Source organism: Lates calcarifer, linkage group LG14, assembly GCF_001640805.2.
Source record: "Lates calcarifer isolate ASB-BC8 linkage group LG14, TLL_Latcal_v3, whole genome shotgun sequence".
Lineage (NCBI taxonomy): Eukaryota > Metazoa > Chordata > Actinopteri > Centropomidae > Lates > Lates calcarifer.
Genome location: NC_066846.1, coordinates 9,953,246 through 9,969,056, shown reverse-complemented (window position 1 = coordinate 9,969,056; position 15,811 = coordinate 9,953,246). Strand labels below are relative to the sequence as shown.

The 15,811-nt window shown below is 38.1% G+C and overlaps 3 protein-coding genes across 4 annotated transcripts; 1 reads left to right on the top strand and 2 right to left on the bottom strand.

Annotated features, from left to right (window-relative positions):
* Positions 1-708: 708 nt before the first annotated feature.
* LOC108890920 (E3 ubiquitin-protein ligase ZFP91) lies at positions 709-5,372 on the bottom strand. Of its 2 annotated transcripts, none has more exons than XM_018687993.2 (6): positions 5,195-5,372; positions 4,476-4,526; positions 4,312-4,390; positions 3,975-4,089; positions 3,651-3,750; positions 709-2,820 (listed from the first exon to the last, which is right to left on the bottom strand). In XM_018687993.2, exons 1-6 carry the CDS (start codon positions 5,329-5,331, stop codon positions 1,995-1,997), a joined length of 1,308 nt encoding a protein of 435 aa, XP_018543509.2. In that variant the 5' UTR covers positions 5,332-5,372; the 3' UTR covers positions 709-1,994. The 2 variants fall into 2 exon arrangements, with proteins under 2 accessions (XP_018543509.2, XP_050931352.1); XM_051075395.1 differs by lacking the exon at positions 5,195-5,372 and adding an exon at positions 5,017-5,184.
* Positions 5,373-5,431: 59 nt separating this feature from the next.
* LOC127139008 (uncharacterized) lies at positions 5,432-7,142 on the bottom strand. The gene is made up of 5 exons (XM_051075396.1): positions 6,413-7,142; positions 6,023-6,054; positions 5,793-5,924; positions 5,650-5,686; positions 5,432-5,538 (listed from the first exon to the last, which is right to left on the bottom strand). The coding sequence occupies exons 1-5, from the start codon at positions 6,745-6,747 to the stop codon at positions 5,460-5,462; spliced, it is 615 nt and encodes a 204-aa protein (XP_050931353.1). The 5' UTR covers positions 6,748-7,142; the 3' UTR covers positions 5,432-5,459.
* A 3,765-nt stretch (positions 7,143-10,907) lies between these two features.
* LOC108890917 (mucin-5AC-like) lies at positions 10,908-15,771 on the top strand. The gene is made up of 3 exons (XM_051075747.1): positions 10,908-11,362; positions 12,214-15,677; positions 15,760-15,771. Exons 1-3 carry the CDS (start codon positions 11,299-11,301, stop codon positions 15,769-15,771), a joined length of 3,540 nt encoding a protein of 1,179 aa, XP_050931704.1. The 5' UTR covers positions 10,908-11,298.
* The last annotated feature ends 40 nt before the right edge of the window (positions 15,772-15,811 follow it).

Below are 15,811 nucleotides of genomic sequence, written 5' to 3'. Positions count from 1 at the left end.
TACAAAGTTACAAGTACAGTTATGTTAATTGAAGGAATTTGACACAGTGATTCTATTACATAGTTTGTCCAGCAGAGAGCACTGACAAGCTGATTTTCACCTTTACAATGTGCTGCTCAGTACTCTCTGTATTGTGGCAGAGATTCAAACAGTAAACAAAAAACAATAAACATGTTTAAAAGATCCTCACAAAATATAAAAGTTAAACAGATTTTCTAAACTGTTAAGTGTTGATACAGGTACGAGCCTCAAAAATACATAACTGGTAAGTCTGTAACACAGTGTTTATGAAACTGCAATGGATCATCATTTATGTTTGATTAATAGTGTATTCTGACTTTGAATGCCATATATTATATTTAACATTGGTTATTTTGTGCACTTGTCCTGTCCTTTTTATGTGATAAGCATGGACTATTATGTAATCCTTTCTGATGTTTAATTGTTTGATGAGGTTGATTGTTATATTTGCTTCTGTGTTAATAGGTGTATTTTTTCAGTAGCCTGTATGTTCTTTGACATCATTTTATCTGCTTTTTTTGTCCTGTGTTTCTCTTAATGTGTAACAACAGCCTGCTTACTCATTTTCTGCACAATTGATAGACAAGCGCTGATTCTAAGATCAGTAAATTTATATAATCTTATTTAAAGGACCCCCCCCCCCCAAAAAAAAAAAAAAAAAAAAAAAAATGCTCCCACCCAAAGACATCAGAACACAATTTGTTTATTATAGTTATTCTGAACACATTTTCTGATAAATAAAGATTGGAATCTTATGAGTACTCAGTAGTAGTGGCAGTGTGCAGAGGTATATTTATCATCTAACATTGCTTCAAAAAAAATTGCTAACAAAAATAATTTCCTCATCCATTTAGACAATCCCACTAGGGGGTTTGATTATAATACTGCTGCCTGTATAACCTAGACTGTGAAAAAACACTAAAGCAAGGATGTGTAATTGATTAAATAAGACAGCATATAGTACACTTTGGAAAGAATGACACTACTCAGGTCCTGGAAAGTGAACACACAGAATAAAACGAGGAAGGTGATTAAGATCTTTTCATAACAAAATGTTGAAGACATTTTGACATGTCACTGTAGAAAAAGCACAGGTGTAAATAATAAAATGAATGACGGCTGAATTCCATTTAGCTGCTCCAGTTTCAGGATCCTGGCTCACTGTCGTGGATTGTTGGAACACTTGAACAGAAGTGAGTAATTGATAATGTGCACCCTGTGCTTTTGCTGCGATCACATTTCAGAATGTCCGCTGTACGACAGGCCTACTGCCACATTTTGTAAAGACAAGTGGAGAAGAACAGTGGCTTTCCTTAAGGATTTAAACTTATTTTAGATTTTGTCTGTAATTTCTCCTTGCCAAAGCCTCTAATGAAAGCAAAACTATTTAGATTCGTCTGTAAGTCCAGACTAAAAATTAACTAAAAATTTCACGTGTCTTATATAGTAATCTTATACCAAAGATTCATTTACACCAAAACCTGATTTGGTGGTAGTTGTTGCTCACAGTGCAATTATTCAGTAACCTCTGAGCAACTGAAACTACTGGAGTTAACCCAGTTGTATCAATGAAACTCATCACTTCACCTTGCAAAAAGATGCATATAAACAGAACAGGAATACTACTAGAAAATAAATGTCATTTTGTACTTTCTTGCACATAATGTACAGTCATCTTTAAGTCTTTTTAATCTCAAAAAATGTTTAACATACACACATATATACAAACACAGGGTGACAAATCAAATGTTATAAAATATTCATTGAGTGGTAAAAGAAGTGTATGTGATCTATAATATTATAAATCATATTCCCTGACATGAACTTTATGTGACTACAATGTTATACTCCACGGAGTACTCCATAAATTCTGGTATTTCAAATATTTATGTCAGCTTATCAACTCTTAACACTTCCTTTAGTCTTTTTTCCCTTCAGCTTTGTCCCCATGAAGTTCCTGTCTAGCTGTCTATCTAGATTAAACTATCTCCATGAATCTCTGCACACTGTAACAGAATCTGCCTCTCTCCTTCCCGCTCCCAAACAATCCCCTCATCTTCCTTCCTCCTCTCCCTGTTGCCCTGCCACATTATTTCCCCGACATCCTGATGACCTCCGCCCACTATCACCCTGTCCCACAGCTCGCCCTCCCCCGGCATCTGTGCAACCTCGTCAGCCTCCTTGCCCCACTGCACGGTCTGCTGGGGAGCCAGGGTGGTGACTGAGCTCAGGGTGAGCAGGGTGCTCTGGGAGTCGGCAGCGGTCATGGACGACGTGGTGCTAGCGGGGAGGGTGGGGAGCTGGATGAGCTGGGGGTGGCTGGTGCTGGGGAGGTGAGACGGAGACGAAGTGGTGAGGTGAAGCAAGGTAGGGGATTGCTGCTGGTGAGCCACCTGTACCACGTGATGCGTTGGCAGCTGGAGGAACTGGCCCTGAGATACATCTATCTGGGTCTGTGGGGCGAGCGGGAGCACCACCTGCTGCAGCGGGGTGAGCGTACCACCCACAGCTTCCTGGCTCTCCTGGCTGACGGAGGGCTGGTCAGGCTGGGTGAGCACAGGGACAGTCTCTGGGACTGGGGCGGGACTGCTTATTACAGAGCCACCGTTAGCTGCTAAGGCTTCAGCTATGAGCACCTCGGGGTGACTCTTGGCCTTGTGGGCAACAACAGAGTCCTTTTTCTCAAACTTTTTTCCACAAATGGAGCAAGAGAACTGGTAGGAGGCTTCTGCATCATGCTTCTTCATATGCCAGTTTAAGGAGGCCTTTTGACGGCAAGTGAAGCCACAGATCTCACACCTGCCACAAGGTGGAGACAGAGAACAGGTTATAGATCAAAGTGATTTAAGTATTCAGGTCCTTAACTTAGTTAAAGGAAAAAAAAAACTATACAAGGAAGTCCTACATTCAAAATAGGTAAAGCACGATAGCATTATCAGTAAAATAAGAAAATCAGAAATACGAAAAAAAAAAAAGTTTAGGAGTAAAAGTAGTCACTACACATGACTACATATACTATTAGATCATTATAATTGCTGACACATTAACATAGTGCATTTAAATATCATAGCTGGACAATTCTAGCTATTTTAAAAACTTCTGGGTGGTTTAATTTACCATACAACAAGGCATTTTATTTTACATGCTCATCACAGATTTAAAAAAGTAACTATTAACTGAAGCTGTTAGATAAATGTAGCAGAGTAAAATGTATAAAGTGACGACATGAAAATAGTGATGCAAAGTACCTCAGAACTGAATTTTCATACAGTATTTGAGTAAATGTACTTAGTTACATTCCATCACTGCTCAGCTGTAGTTTTATTATTGAACAGAAAATGTTCTTCAGACGGTCTTAGGCAGAGTGAAGTGAAAAAGTATAATAAAAGCCTTTATCTAGTCAGGGATATTGGTTTACACGCATCCTCATTGAGGCAGAGCTACAACCCAGTACACTGAATAGATAATACAATGGAAATAAACAATATGGCACCACAAAATGTGCGTCAACGTAACTATTGAATTCTTCATGGAGGCAATTCTAAGAATATTTGTAATCAATATAAGAGGCAGAATTTAAGACAATTTGTATTCTCTAAATAAATAAGCAAACTATTGGGTGTGCTCACTGAATTGGCTTCTCTCCTGTGTGGATCATCCTGTGCACAGCAAGGTTATGGGAGCTCTTGAAGGCACGAGCACAGTACTCACAGATGTAGTCCCTTTGATCTAAAAGACAAACAACAAGCAGAAATGATCAAACTACATGACAGGAAAGAAATTTAAAGTTTTTGAATTGCCATCTCATTTCATCTGATTGGCATGTACAACTAGGGATTTCAAGCAACTCAGATATGGTATAATATGTTTTTTTTTTTTAAATCAAAAGCAAGTTAACATAAGGCACAGAGCCAGTATAAACACTGTGTACAACATCTGTGCCCTAACATCACCTGTGTGGTGTTTCGCGTGGCGCAACAGCTGCTTCTGCAGACGAAACAAGCGCCCACATGAAGGGTGATCACACACATACTTCTTTTTTAGCAAGTGCTGGTATTTTATATGGTGCTGGAAAAAAAAAAGGTGACAGAAAAAGAGTCACCTTGTTAAAGATACAATAACACTGTTTAATCGTTTAAATAATAATATCAAGCTTGAGAAAAACTCAGATTAAAATGGTGTGAAAGAATGCATCCGTTTTATTTTAATGGATAATATTCTAACTATAGTGCAGTGCAAAATTCCAGACAGTTTAGGGTTGTCATGGTTACAGCTGACAGGATGGCAGACCTGTAGGTAGCGCGGGTGGGCTAAGACAGTACCACAGCCTTCCATTTCACAGCGGACATACTGCACTGGGGGCTTTTTCCTATGAGGATAGAACAGAGGGAACTATAATAATCATGCTTCATCCAAATAACACTATAGCAATAGTAAATAACAAAGACATATACCTTCGCTTTGGCTGCCGAGGGGCTTTGTCATCTTTGTGCTGTCTACCTCGCCTAAATGAAAACAAAACAGAAGTTAAGTGTGGATTTTGAATTGTTAATAAACACCTACATCCCTCCTCTAATGTGTGCTGTGGTGATATCTGCTTGTGGGTTCAGTTTGGCATCTGCTACAAGAAGTTATTTTTATATTTTGTGCATTAATTGTTGGGTTTTTTTTCCATGACAAAAACAGTACGTGCTCATTTGGATGGACAGAGAATTCAAAGATTCAGTCAGTGTCAGTCAAACTTGTGAATGTTGGCACTGGATTAGTTTGGTCTCACTATACAACAATAAAGTATTTAACAATATTAGATGAATCTTTTTTTTAATTATTACATTGTCATGTTTATACTGTTGTGTATATTTTTTTATAGCCTTATCTTGTTTTTATCTTGCCCTTACTTGTATTTATGTCTTTCTATCTTTTTCAATCACTTATGCTGCTGCAACAATGTAAATTTCCCCATTGTGGGACTAATAAAGGATTATCTTATCTTACCTTATCTTGAATCAAGATATTCTGTATGATAAGTAGAAAATGAGCAGATCTGTACTGTTAACCTCCTTCATGCTGCACTGAGGTAACTCAGACAGAACACAGCCCTGCGTTAAGCCGACTCACAGGGTTGCATTGATGTAGGTGTGTTTTGGTAATTATCGGTCTGTACTTTGCTTACTTCCTGGTTGGCTCTGAGTTATCACCCACTTCATCCTCAATCTGCACACCCATCTCAGTTGATTCTTCTTTTTTAATGCTGTTTCCTTCTTTCACTTCTTCTGACTCCTCTTTTTTGACTTCTTTTCGTTGCAACATAGTGCGCCGCCTTGATTTTTCCCTGGAGAGTTACAAGATAAATCATGACTTGCTACTGAAACTAACATTTTAAAATTCATCTTGTTGGAAGTTTTCACAAGAAATAACATTCAACGTACATCTTTGTCTCAGGGTTTGTAGATGAGGTCATCGGGGTCATCTCTGAATGGAGGGTCCTCGCTGAGAGCTGCGTCTGGTTCTGCAAAACTAATGTGGACATCAACACCATACTGGCCACACTGAAATTCACATTGGCAAATCAACTAAAAATCTAACATTTTCTGTGCTGTTAATTTGTTAAAGTTAAATAACACTCACTTGTCACTGCTTCCTTTCAAATCACCTGTTTCCTCTCCTGAAAAACAGATAATCAAGTTCATCTCGAGATGGCTGCTATATTAAAATATTTTGCAGTATTTGCATTGTGACATTTAAAAAGAGCCCAAGTCATCTTTTTTTACCACATGATGAAGCCTCCATCCCTGCTTCGGACTTGAACGCTGTTGCTTGTGTAGTGTGTGAGGCTTGGGCTGGGGGTCTCCCTTTGCCCCTTCTAGATCTGGACAGCTTTGGTCCAAGAGGGTGTTTGGATACTGAGGGAGTAAGCATGCCCATGTGTTAGTGACATATCTAATAACTTACAAGAAAACAAATTCCTACTCGTAGATGATATGAATTTAAGTACATGTACCTTTTTTGGTTCTGGTTTTCTTAATGGCAGTTCTGTATGAGAGAGAGGGAGAGAGAGAGTTCACAGTAAACAACAGCCAGGTACAAATCAAGACAAATTTGTAGTACAACTAGGTAAATACATAGTATGTTTTAAGTGTTCTGTTGTTTGACAGTGACAGGACAACAGGTACACACAGATGAATTAAAGTACGGTTTTAATATGTGGCATTTCTATAGCTTTAAGAAACCCCAATGATATAACACACTTCCGACAATTACGGCCATAAGCCCTCTTGCAGTGCAATCTTACGGGCTCTTCTTACAAGCCTCTGGCAAGTGATGTAGCTATGTTGTTGTGTAGTTGTGTATACCAGTGAAGTATCTGGCATGCCTTTGTGCACGCACTTACTGCATGACAGGTGAGTGTTTGGAGCGTGATCCCGCAGCTTTACCACGTTCACGAAGCAGACTAGCAGGTTTTTTCTTGCAGGTGGCATTCTTGGACCCAGTAGCTGTGCCAACTATAGCTCCCCTGGCTCGCAAAACACGCACAGAACCTCCGGTATTAGACCGAGAGTCATCGGGGTCCGGGGAGGTCACAGCAGTTTTCACCCGCCTTTTGCGTCCTTTCCTCCCCCTGGACGGTTGAACCGAGTCCGTGGATGGTGTAGGGGCCTCCGTTGAGTCTCCGGTTGTTACAACACCAGAAAGAGAACCTGAAACCTCGTCTTCCTCCGAGTCCATGCCGCTCTTATTCAACTGTTAAAACCCTCAAAGACTTTTGTTACTACTTAGTTGAGGAAATAGAAAATTTAGACCAACGTAGAAGGCCCTGGTGGGACCAAGTTTTGTTAGCTCGGTCAAGAGTAAATTTTCCGTCACCACGCAGACATTTAATTAGCTATCTTATTAATAAAAAAAAGTTACGGTACATGAGAAATATAATTTTACAAACACTGAGCATTATTTACTTCTTAAAGCTATAGCAAACCTCATATTTCTTTGGCTGAGACAAGGCCTGTTTAGGATGCGTCTCCTTTAAGAACAGCAGCGGTAGCACAGATATGCGAAATTGTTATTATTGGACCCACGGGCTTCCATACTATTTACCAAAGGTGATTATGGGAAATGTAGTTATAAGTAAAACGCTTGCATTTATGCATTAAAGTTTCTGCAGTTTGTGAGTTAAAATTTGATCGATCTCGGTTTGGTCCTGTGAATATTACTGGTAATTATTAGCCAACGTTTAAAAAATACTTTAGATGAATGGGCTTTTATCATATGGCACACAAAGATTATGTTTAAAATAATTAAAAACTACCATTCCCTTACGTTTTTTTTCCCTTTCATTATATTGCACTCATAACCAAAGATAATTAAATACAGCTAAAAATTATAACGTTTTTAAAAAAATGTCTATTTCTGTCATTATATGGCATGTATAAATGATCTTTCATAAATAATGTCCTTATTTAACACAAAAGACAAATAACTTTCCTATACTGTACAATGTAGTACATGAAAAGACTGAAAAGGGTCAGTCTGATCCTGGGTGTGGTTGTGTCAAAGCTCTGTCTGCACGTCTCCTGCATGGAGGAAGAAATGATAAAGTAACATACTGTTCTCATATGACTGACAACAATGTAGCATGGTTAGGTTTGGACTAGGCCACACCTAACCATGCTACATTTGATAGTTGGAAAAAAGTAGAAAAATCCTTGTAGTCTTTTGTGCCAGTATTATGCCATTTAAACATCAAGTACCCATTGTATTACTCATTTTGGTGTACTGAACTTGTCCGACAACTGACCAAAAATGTGTGACTGCTCTTATTTCCCAGGTTAGAACACACCCTTTAAAAAAAAAAAAAAAAAAAAAAAAGTTGGCTACTGTTTTAAAATGAAATTACACTTAGCAGCTACATTTTAGAACATAAGGTGGGTCACTGCGGAGCAATACCTTTCATGCTGTGGTGCCTTAGAAATAAGGTCCCCATTGAACAGATCAGTGATTGGATGTGCCAATTTTTTTAAAGATACAACAGAAATAATTTTGCTGAATGTAAAAGACCTTAAACCTAGCCTGAAATCTTGGTGTAACCATGGATCCTGACCTATACTGTAATATCCACATGAATACAGCTGCAAAATGTGCCTACTTTGTCCCTCGAATACACCAACGATTAAAGGAAATATGTCACAGTATGATGATTAAACTGCACTTTGTACTGACTTGTTATAAGTTGTTTCTAAGAAATGCTTTGCCTTAACCCCAGTGGTGCTGCTCAGTGGAAAATAGATGAGACTGAGTATTGAACAGGTGTGAATGCTGGTACCTAGGCGAGCCAGTGCATTTGCTCTCAACGAAAATTCCCCCAGGTACATAAACTAAAACAAAGAATGTTCTGTTTCTTTTCCGCATGGGATATTTTTGGTTATCAGTCACTGAAGACAATGATGACAAGACAATGAAGTGCTGGATGAGTGTGTCATGTGGGTTAAATGAACTGAACTAGGGTGTTTATGGCATGGTCTCATGACTATTATGTACCAAAAATAAAGAATGGATTGTTGCTGAACAGGATGTATCTTCTTCTGCTTACTATCAGCTAACACCACAACATGTTCTAACAAACTGAACTATTTTCAATAGTGAGGAATGGTTAACAGCTTCCTTGAAACAATACCTACTTGTTTTGTTATTTGTCAATGAAAAACAAGTCACACTCAAAATGGCTCAATTTTCAGACCCACTGGGGCTTTTACACAAATCTTTCGAAATTTCTTATCTTATTTGCACACACTGAAATCTTCCTTTCTACATAATTACTTAATTAGATTCACTGTCACCCACATACAGCAGTCACTGCTTTTCAATGTACAAATTATATTTCATGCTGTTCGTCACTCCTATGAGGTGGAATGACAGGTGTAATTATAGCAGGAAGAACAGGTTTCATGAGGCACCTTAAGATGGCTCTTTTTTTAAGTTTTGTTTACACTTATCAGTGTACTGAAGATTTTCACAAGATGTGAGTTCAGTGGTGTTGAAAGGTGAGTGGGATTTTTAGATTTTATGAATCGTAATCTCTACATTCTTTGAGTTGTTTTGAATTCCTTTGTCTCCCCGGTCAAGTCTGTTCAGGATGCAGTCTGAATGGCACTAGTGAGATCTGGCTGAGAGAGAGAGAGAGAGAGAGAGAGAGAGAGAGAGAGAGAAAGGGACAGACATGGACAGGTGGTTCATGAATGTGAGAAAAACCCCATCACGCTGTTTTTGAGCAGGAAGAACACTGATGACCTGTTTTATAATCTGCAGTATTGACTGACAAAGCATGTTTTGATAAATGACTTAACATTTCTCTACATTTCCTGGATAGTTTTTGTTTTCCAGGTTGCTCAGAGTGATCAGCATAGCAAATACCTCTTTGGTTTCACTAAGCACCTGATGCTACCCCACAGTTTGCTTATACTACTGTGTAAGAATTATGATTGGATAATTAAGTTATCTGTCAACAACAGAAAGCATACAATCAGACTGATAATCAGATGATTCAGGGGATGTACTTTTTTGATTAATAACCGCTATCAATCAGCTGTAAATCCAGATGTTTTCTCCTGGAACCTGTCTGTGCACAATTTACAGTCACCACACAGCTTTGTGACAAATAAACCACAGAACCACAAATAAATATATGACAGCTAGATAATAGTAAATTATAGATAAAGAACAACAGTGGTTGTTTTTGCTCCTGCTTCCGTGATATTTTCAGGTGAATCACACCTATAATGTGCTGCTATTTGTTGTAAAGAAAACTATTTTGTTTGCAATGTTACTGTTGAAATCCTGTCCAGGCCTTCTTGTGACAGATCCACACTGACATCCTCTCTCTATGGGTATTATAGAAAATACAATAGGGCATTGTAATTGTATGAATAATATTGGAAAAAAAGCATGATTTTTTTTTTTTTTTTGGCAGATATATTCAGCTGTACAACTTATCAAGTAAGTTTGTATAACAACGGAAATAATACTCAAAAATAAAATTAAAATAATATTCTATTACAAATTGTGGACAGGAGATCCATAAGTCCATCCAATCCCTAAGTTTGATACAAGCTAGAAGCTGGATGAAGTTCACTTAAAATACATAAAATACTATAGTGAATGTGGATGTCTCAATGTGACCACAGGTACATTTCAACAATGTTGTTGATTCAGCTAAGTCGTCGTTTCTAAATATTTTGATTTTTTAAAAAATGAATTGAATAGCTATGCAAGATACCCATAATTACTATCACTAAACATCACAATGTTACAGTCTTTTATTTTGGAGGTGTGAGGGTAAAAGCAGACAGAATTAAAACAATGTAGTGGATTGAGTCTGACAATAAATATGATTTAACACCATAGTTTAAGCTGAAACATCATTTATGGATTAATGAAAAAACAAATTCATCCCAATGTATCATGTTAGTTCCATACTTATAGCACTGAAATAGGGAGGCATACTGTATAAATGTAATTGTACTCCCTTGTTGGTATTATTCTCTGCATTAGGATACATAACATTGTAATGCCTTTTTATTGTCCAAAGAATGACAATGAATGCTACTTAAGCATGAAGCCACCATGAATGTTGGCTGTTTATGTGGATTAATCATATATCAAAATCCTCATTTCTTGCAATATCCATTTTATACAACCATTTTCCCAAGCATGTCATGTTAATTTGTTTTAGCCACCTCTCCACTTGACAAAAAACTAAGAAAGTAAGATAACAAAAGAGATGTTTTGAGGGATTATTCCCAGATGCATGTAATTTTTCTAGTAAGAATTTAAAGTCTACAGTAAGTAATATTTTATATGTATCATACTAATATGTCAGTAAAGTTGGTAAAAGTGATAGATTAGCCCTAATGTATCCAATTATACTGACTTTACGGAGACAAAATCCAGAGTAATGTGGAAAAGAGTAGCACAAAATGATGGCACAAACACAAAGAAACAAAATAAAACACAGTACTGTTTAGGGGCTTTTTGTGAAGTGGAGCGTGATCCTGCAGCTTTACCACGTAACACGAAACACTGAAACACAGTGACAGTGGGAAAAAAAATGTTATCGTGAACACATCATGTCACTGCGTAAAAATGGTGCACACAGACTACACACTAGGACGTAAATATGCAAAGCTTGCAAAATATGTTACTGTTGGTATAAGGTGAATGGCTGCAAAGAATAGGAGACAAATGCCTTAAATCTGATGCTTTTTTGTCTCTGGTTTGTTATCAGATATGCATGCTGCTTATGGATCACTTGCTACCATGAACTGTGGATTTTTTCTAAGCCTGCTGGCAGGTGAGTCAGGTTGCATAGCATTAATTGTTCCATGACATGATTTACTATATGTATAGTAAGTAACAAGAAAATAGTAATAAAGCATTTAATTCATTAATAATTAATTGTACAAGAAAAACAGGCATATGATAGATTTATTTACATATTAATATATTAATCTATAAATAAATAGACAAAACTATTTTAAGTAATTCATTATTTGATATTTTAATATGCAATAAAAAGAGAGTAATAAAAGAAAAAAAAGAGTAAAAAAAGAATGTACAGAATAACATAACAAACATAAAAGTAAAACTGTCAATAAGTACATGATTTTAAGTATATAAAAGAATTCATAAATAAATAGTGATACTTAAACATTTATTTGAAAAATCAATTTTAAAAGAGAAATAAATAACTTGATCCACAAATTGAAATAAGAATACAGATTTTAATTAGGCATTTATACTTCCTTTTCCATTTCCATTGCCATTTTCCTGTGGTTTTTCCATTTCCTATTAACCATCTGATGCTATTCAGTCATTCAGCCTCACCTTTTAGTCTTGTGCTGGTCAAACAAGGTAAAACAATACAAATTAACAATGGAATACAACAAGCTTTCTGACTGGCTATCACCTGGCCTTAATTAATTAATTAATTAATTAATTGGTGAATCTAGTTATTAAGTTCTCTTTTTAAGTTGCAATAAAAATGATAAAACTGATGATGAAAACCCAAAGCAACCCCTCTGTCACCTCAGTAGGCTACTATGTATGTTAATATGTTAATGTCAATAATGTCAATAGAAAATTGCTGCTATTACTTATAATATTAAGCCTGTTGTGCCTTTTCTGCCATTTCCTCTCATGCAGTTGTCTGCCCACTTCACATGAGGGTCTCAGCCTCTACTGAAACTCCTGAAATTAACTCAACAAATGCTGTGACCACTACAGAATCAGAGGTCAGTGAGCTTTCAACACTTCAGCCATTCAACACTCAACGTTCGTCTACCCCACAAACATGGACTGCAACGACTCCACCCATGGAGACAAATATATTTAATTCAAGTGGGAATACATCCATAAGCGCCACAGTAATGTCAACTGTTACTCAAGTCAATTCCTCAACAGAAACCGTGACAGCAACTCAAATTCACCCAGACTCTACACAAAGTCTTTCAGCCTTGACTACAACTCCGTCCAGCCAAACTCTGACAATGCAAGAGCTTACCTCCTCTGTATTAAATTCAACTACAGTGGGTACAGTGGTATCCCATGACACCTCTTCAGTATCAGTACATGTCACTCCCACATCTACACACATTGTTGACTCACCCACAAACATATTTGTGACTGACACACCTAAGGCCTCAGACGTCACACATAACAGTACAGCAACCAGCATTCCACATTTATCAAAAAATGATCGCATGTTAACAAGTACATCTACACACAAATTCCAAGACAAAACACAGACAGAGGGCCCAAATTTAACCTCAAATCAATCTAACAATGTATCTGAGACTGTCACATCACTGGATTCATCAGTTTTGATCGCCACAAATTTGACTCTGAGCCCTTCTGCAACAGCAGTTGCTTCTGGATCCACTGGGACACAACCAACTTCATCCCCTGTTATTACAGTGTTAAACATATCCTCTTCCACATTTGGAGGCTCAGCTGGGAAGAGTTCATCAGTTATTCCAACTGTAACAGTGACAGAGATGATCACTACACCGGAGGAAGCCACAAGCCCAGCCACAGTGAACATGAAATCAACCTCAACATGGAGCAGCACATATACTCAACAGTATAATTCATCCCCTAGAGGTGATAGCTCCTCCACCACACATCAACCCTCTGTCTCCAATGAAATTAATGTCACTCAGGGGCAGAATTCAGAATCCATCCAAACCCCTGAGACACAAATGACAGAATCCACTGCAATGCAGACTTTACCATCAGTTTCAGTATCAACCACAACATTAAATCAAAAAAATGTATCAATGATGAATCTATCCTTAACTCCAAGTCCCTTCATAACAACAGTATCTACAGAGGCAACAACTACAGCAGCAACAGAAACTATGGAATACAACACAGCAACGCCAACCAAAATAACACCTGTAGAGACAGAATCAACCAAAACCTCAACACAACCAGCACAAAGTACAACAGTTGTAGGTACAAAACTAAACACACTGATACAAAATACTGTATCAGTAACAACAGTGTCTATTCAACCAACAGCACAAACAACTCCATCTACACAGCTATCTGAATCTGCACCATCAGTATCTACCATAACACCACCACAAACAGCAGAAGCAACCACAGTGCATTCCATGACAGTGATATCCAGTTTGCCTCTGACAGATGAGTCCAATAATGTGCTGCAAGAAACCACAGCTATGACACCAACTGAAGCCACCACTGAATTTGGAATGACAGAATCTGTTTCAACACTGAAACAAGGCACAGTATCTTCAATAACAGACCAAATCACACCACAGAGTTTGCAGTCTGTAGCAGCAACAGCAGCCACAACACCAGCTCAGACTATCCAATCTACAACAAAACACACTACAATGCCAACACAAACTGAAGCATCCTTGGCAACAGCATCTACAGCCACACCTATGCAATCCCAAGCATTTACAGCTGTAACAACACAATCGGCTCCAGCACTAACTTCAGCATCTGCTGCATCACCATCTACAACTTCACTGACACATATTCCAGCATCTGGAACAACAGCGTCACCTATGGAAACCAGACAAACTACTGCAACCACAAGAGTTCACACAGCAGTGCCAAACCCAACTACAGTATATGTGGAAACAGCAACAACCACAGAAATTATACCAACTTCTAGTTATACTACGGTACAAGCTGGGATTAATGCACCAGTAGTAACAGAAAGTTCAACATCCTTGACATCAGCTGTCTCACCACGTCGTACATTATCTCTGGCAACAGGATTCACTGCCACACCGACAGAAAGTAGAGGAACAGAAACAACATCAACACAAATTGGAGCTGTAACAATACAATCAACAACAACTCTGCCACAAATTCCAGTATCTGTAATGACAGAATCAGTTACATCATATGCAGCTACATCAGACTCAGAAATAACAGTGGTACCACCCACAGCTGAAATACAAAGTGCAGGATCAACAATTCACACCCCAACCCCAACCATTATACTGACAACAATGGAAGAAACACCAACACAGACATTAGTTTCAGTGACGCAGTCAACAAATAACAGTACATCTTCTACATCTGGATCAGTGATTACATCATCAGAAACTATAATATCCACAGGAACAGGCACAACAACAGCAACAACAGCAACGCGAACTACCAGAGTCACAACAACAGTTACAGTTGCAACACAAACATCATCTCCAACAAATTATACAAGATCTACAAGACAACTGACTACATCTATGGTTTCACCATCACGAAGACCAACACAAATCACAGTTGTAGCCACTCAATCAACAACTCCAGGACAAGCTACAACATCTGCAACAAGGCAATCAACACAAGAAATCTCCAGTACTCATGTTACTACACCAAATATTGCAGCGTCTCCACAAACTCCCATGTCCACAACAACAGCATCCACAGCAATGTCAACTCCATCCATGACAACTACAACAGAGACAACTACAATATCAGTACAATCAACACCATCTGCAGAAACAGGAGTAACAACAACAAACTCTGTAGTACCAACAACAGATCAACAAAATGAAGCAATGTCTGTCACAACACCATCACAAATCACTTCAACACAAACTACATCATCTGTAACAACACTGCCACAAACTATAGCTGATGAAACAACAGAGAGAGGATCAACACAAATTACAGTTGTAACCACACCATCAACAATGACAGAATCAGTTACATCACAAACATCAACAACGGTATCATTAACTGCAGTGCCAACCACAGCTACAAAACAAAGTGCAGGATCAACAACAATTCACAGCACAACACCAACACAAAGTGGATCATTGACTACGTCAGCACAAACTACATCATCTGTGGCAACAGCATTCACTACACAAACTGTATCCACAACTGCAACTATACAATCTATTCCACCCACAATAGAAACATCAATATCAACACAAAATACAACATCCATGGTTTCACCATCACAAAGACCAACACAAATCACAGTTGTAGCCACTCAATCAACAACTCCAGGACAAGCTACAACATCTGCAACAAGGCAATCAACACAAGAAATCTCCAGTACTCATGTTACTACACCAAATATTGCAGCGTCTCCACAAACTTCCATGTCCACAACAACAGCATCCACAGCAATGTCAACTCCATCCATGACAACTACAACAGAGACAACTACAATAGCAGCACTATCAACACCATCTGCAGAAACAGGAGTAACAACAACAAACTCTGTAGTACCAACAACAAATCAACAAAA

Coding starts and splice junctions, on each gene's coding strand:
- LOC108890920 (XM_018687993.2), bottom strand. CDS start 5,331: ATGTTGCAACGAAAAGAAGTCAAAAAAGAGGAGTCAGAAGAAGTGAAA. Junction 4,391..4,475: donor CCTCGGCAGCCAAAGCGAAG/GTATATGTCTTT, acceptor CTATCCTCATAG/GAAAAAGCCCCCAGTGCAGT. Junction 2,821..3,650: donor ACAGGAGAGAAGCCAATTCA/GTGAGCACACCC, acceptor ACCTTGTGGCAG/GTGTGAGATCTGTGGCTTCA.
- LOC127139008 (XM_051075396.1), bottom strand. CDS start 6,747: ATGGACTCGGAGGAAGACGAGGTTTCAGGTTCTCTTTCTGGTGTTGTA. Junction 5,925..6,022: donor GAAAACCAGAACCAAAAAAG/GTACATGTACTT, acceptor TTACTCCCTCAG/TATCCAAACACCCTCTTGGA. Junction 5,687..5,792: donor GATGGAGGCTTCATCATGTG/GTAAAAAAAGAT, acceptor TCTGTTTTTCAG/GAGAGGAAACAGGTGATTTG.
- LOC108890917 (XM_051075747.1), top strand. CDS start 11,299: ATGCATGCTGCTTATGGATCACTTGCTACCATGAACTGTGGATTTTTT. Junction 11,363..12,213: donor TTTTCTAAGCCTGCTGGCAG/GTGAGTCAGGTT, acceptor CCTCTCATGCAG/TTGTCTGCCCACTTCACATG.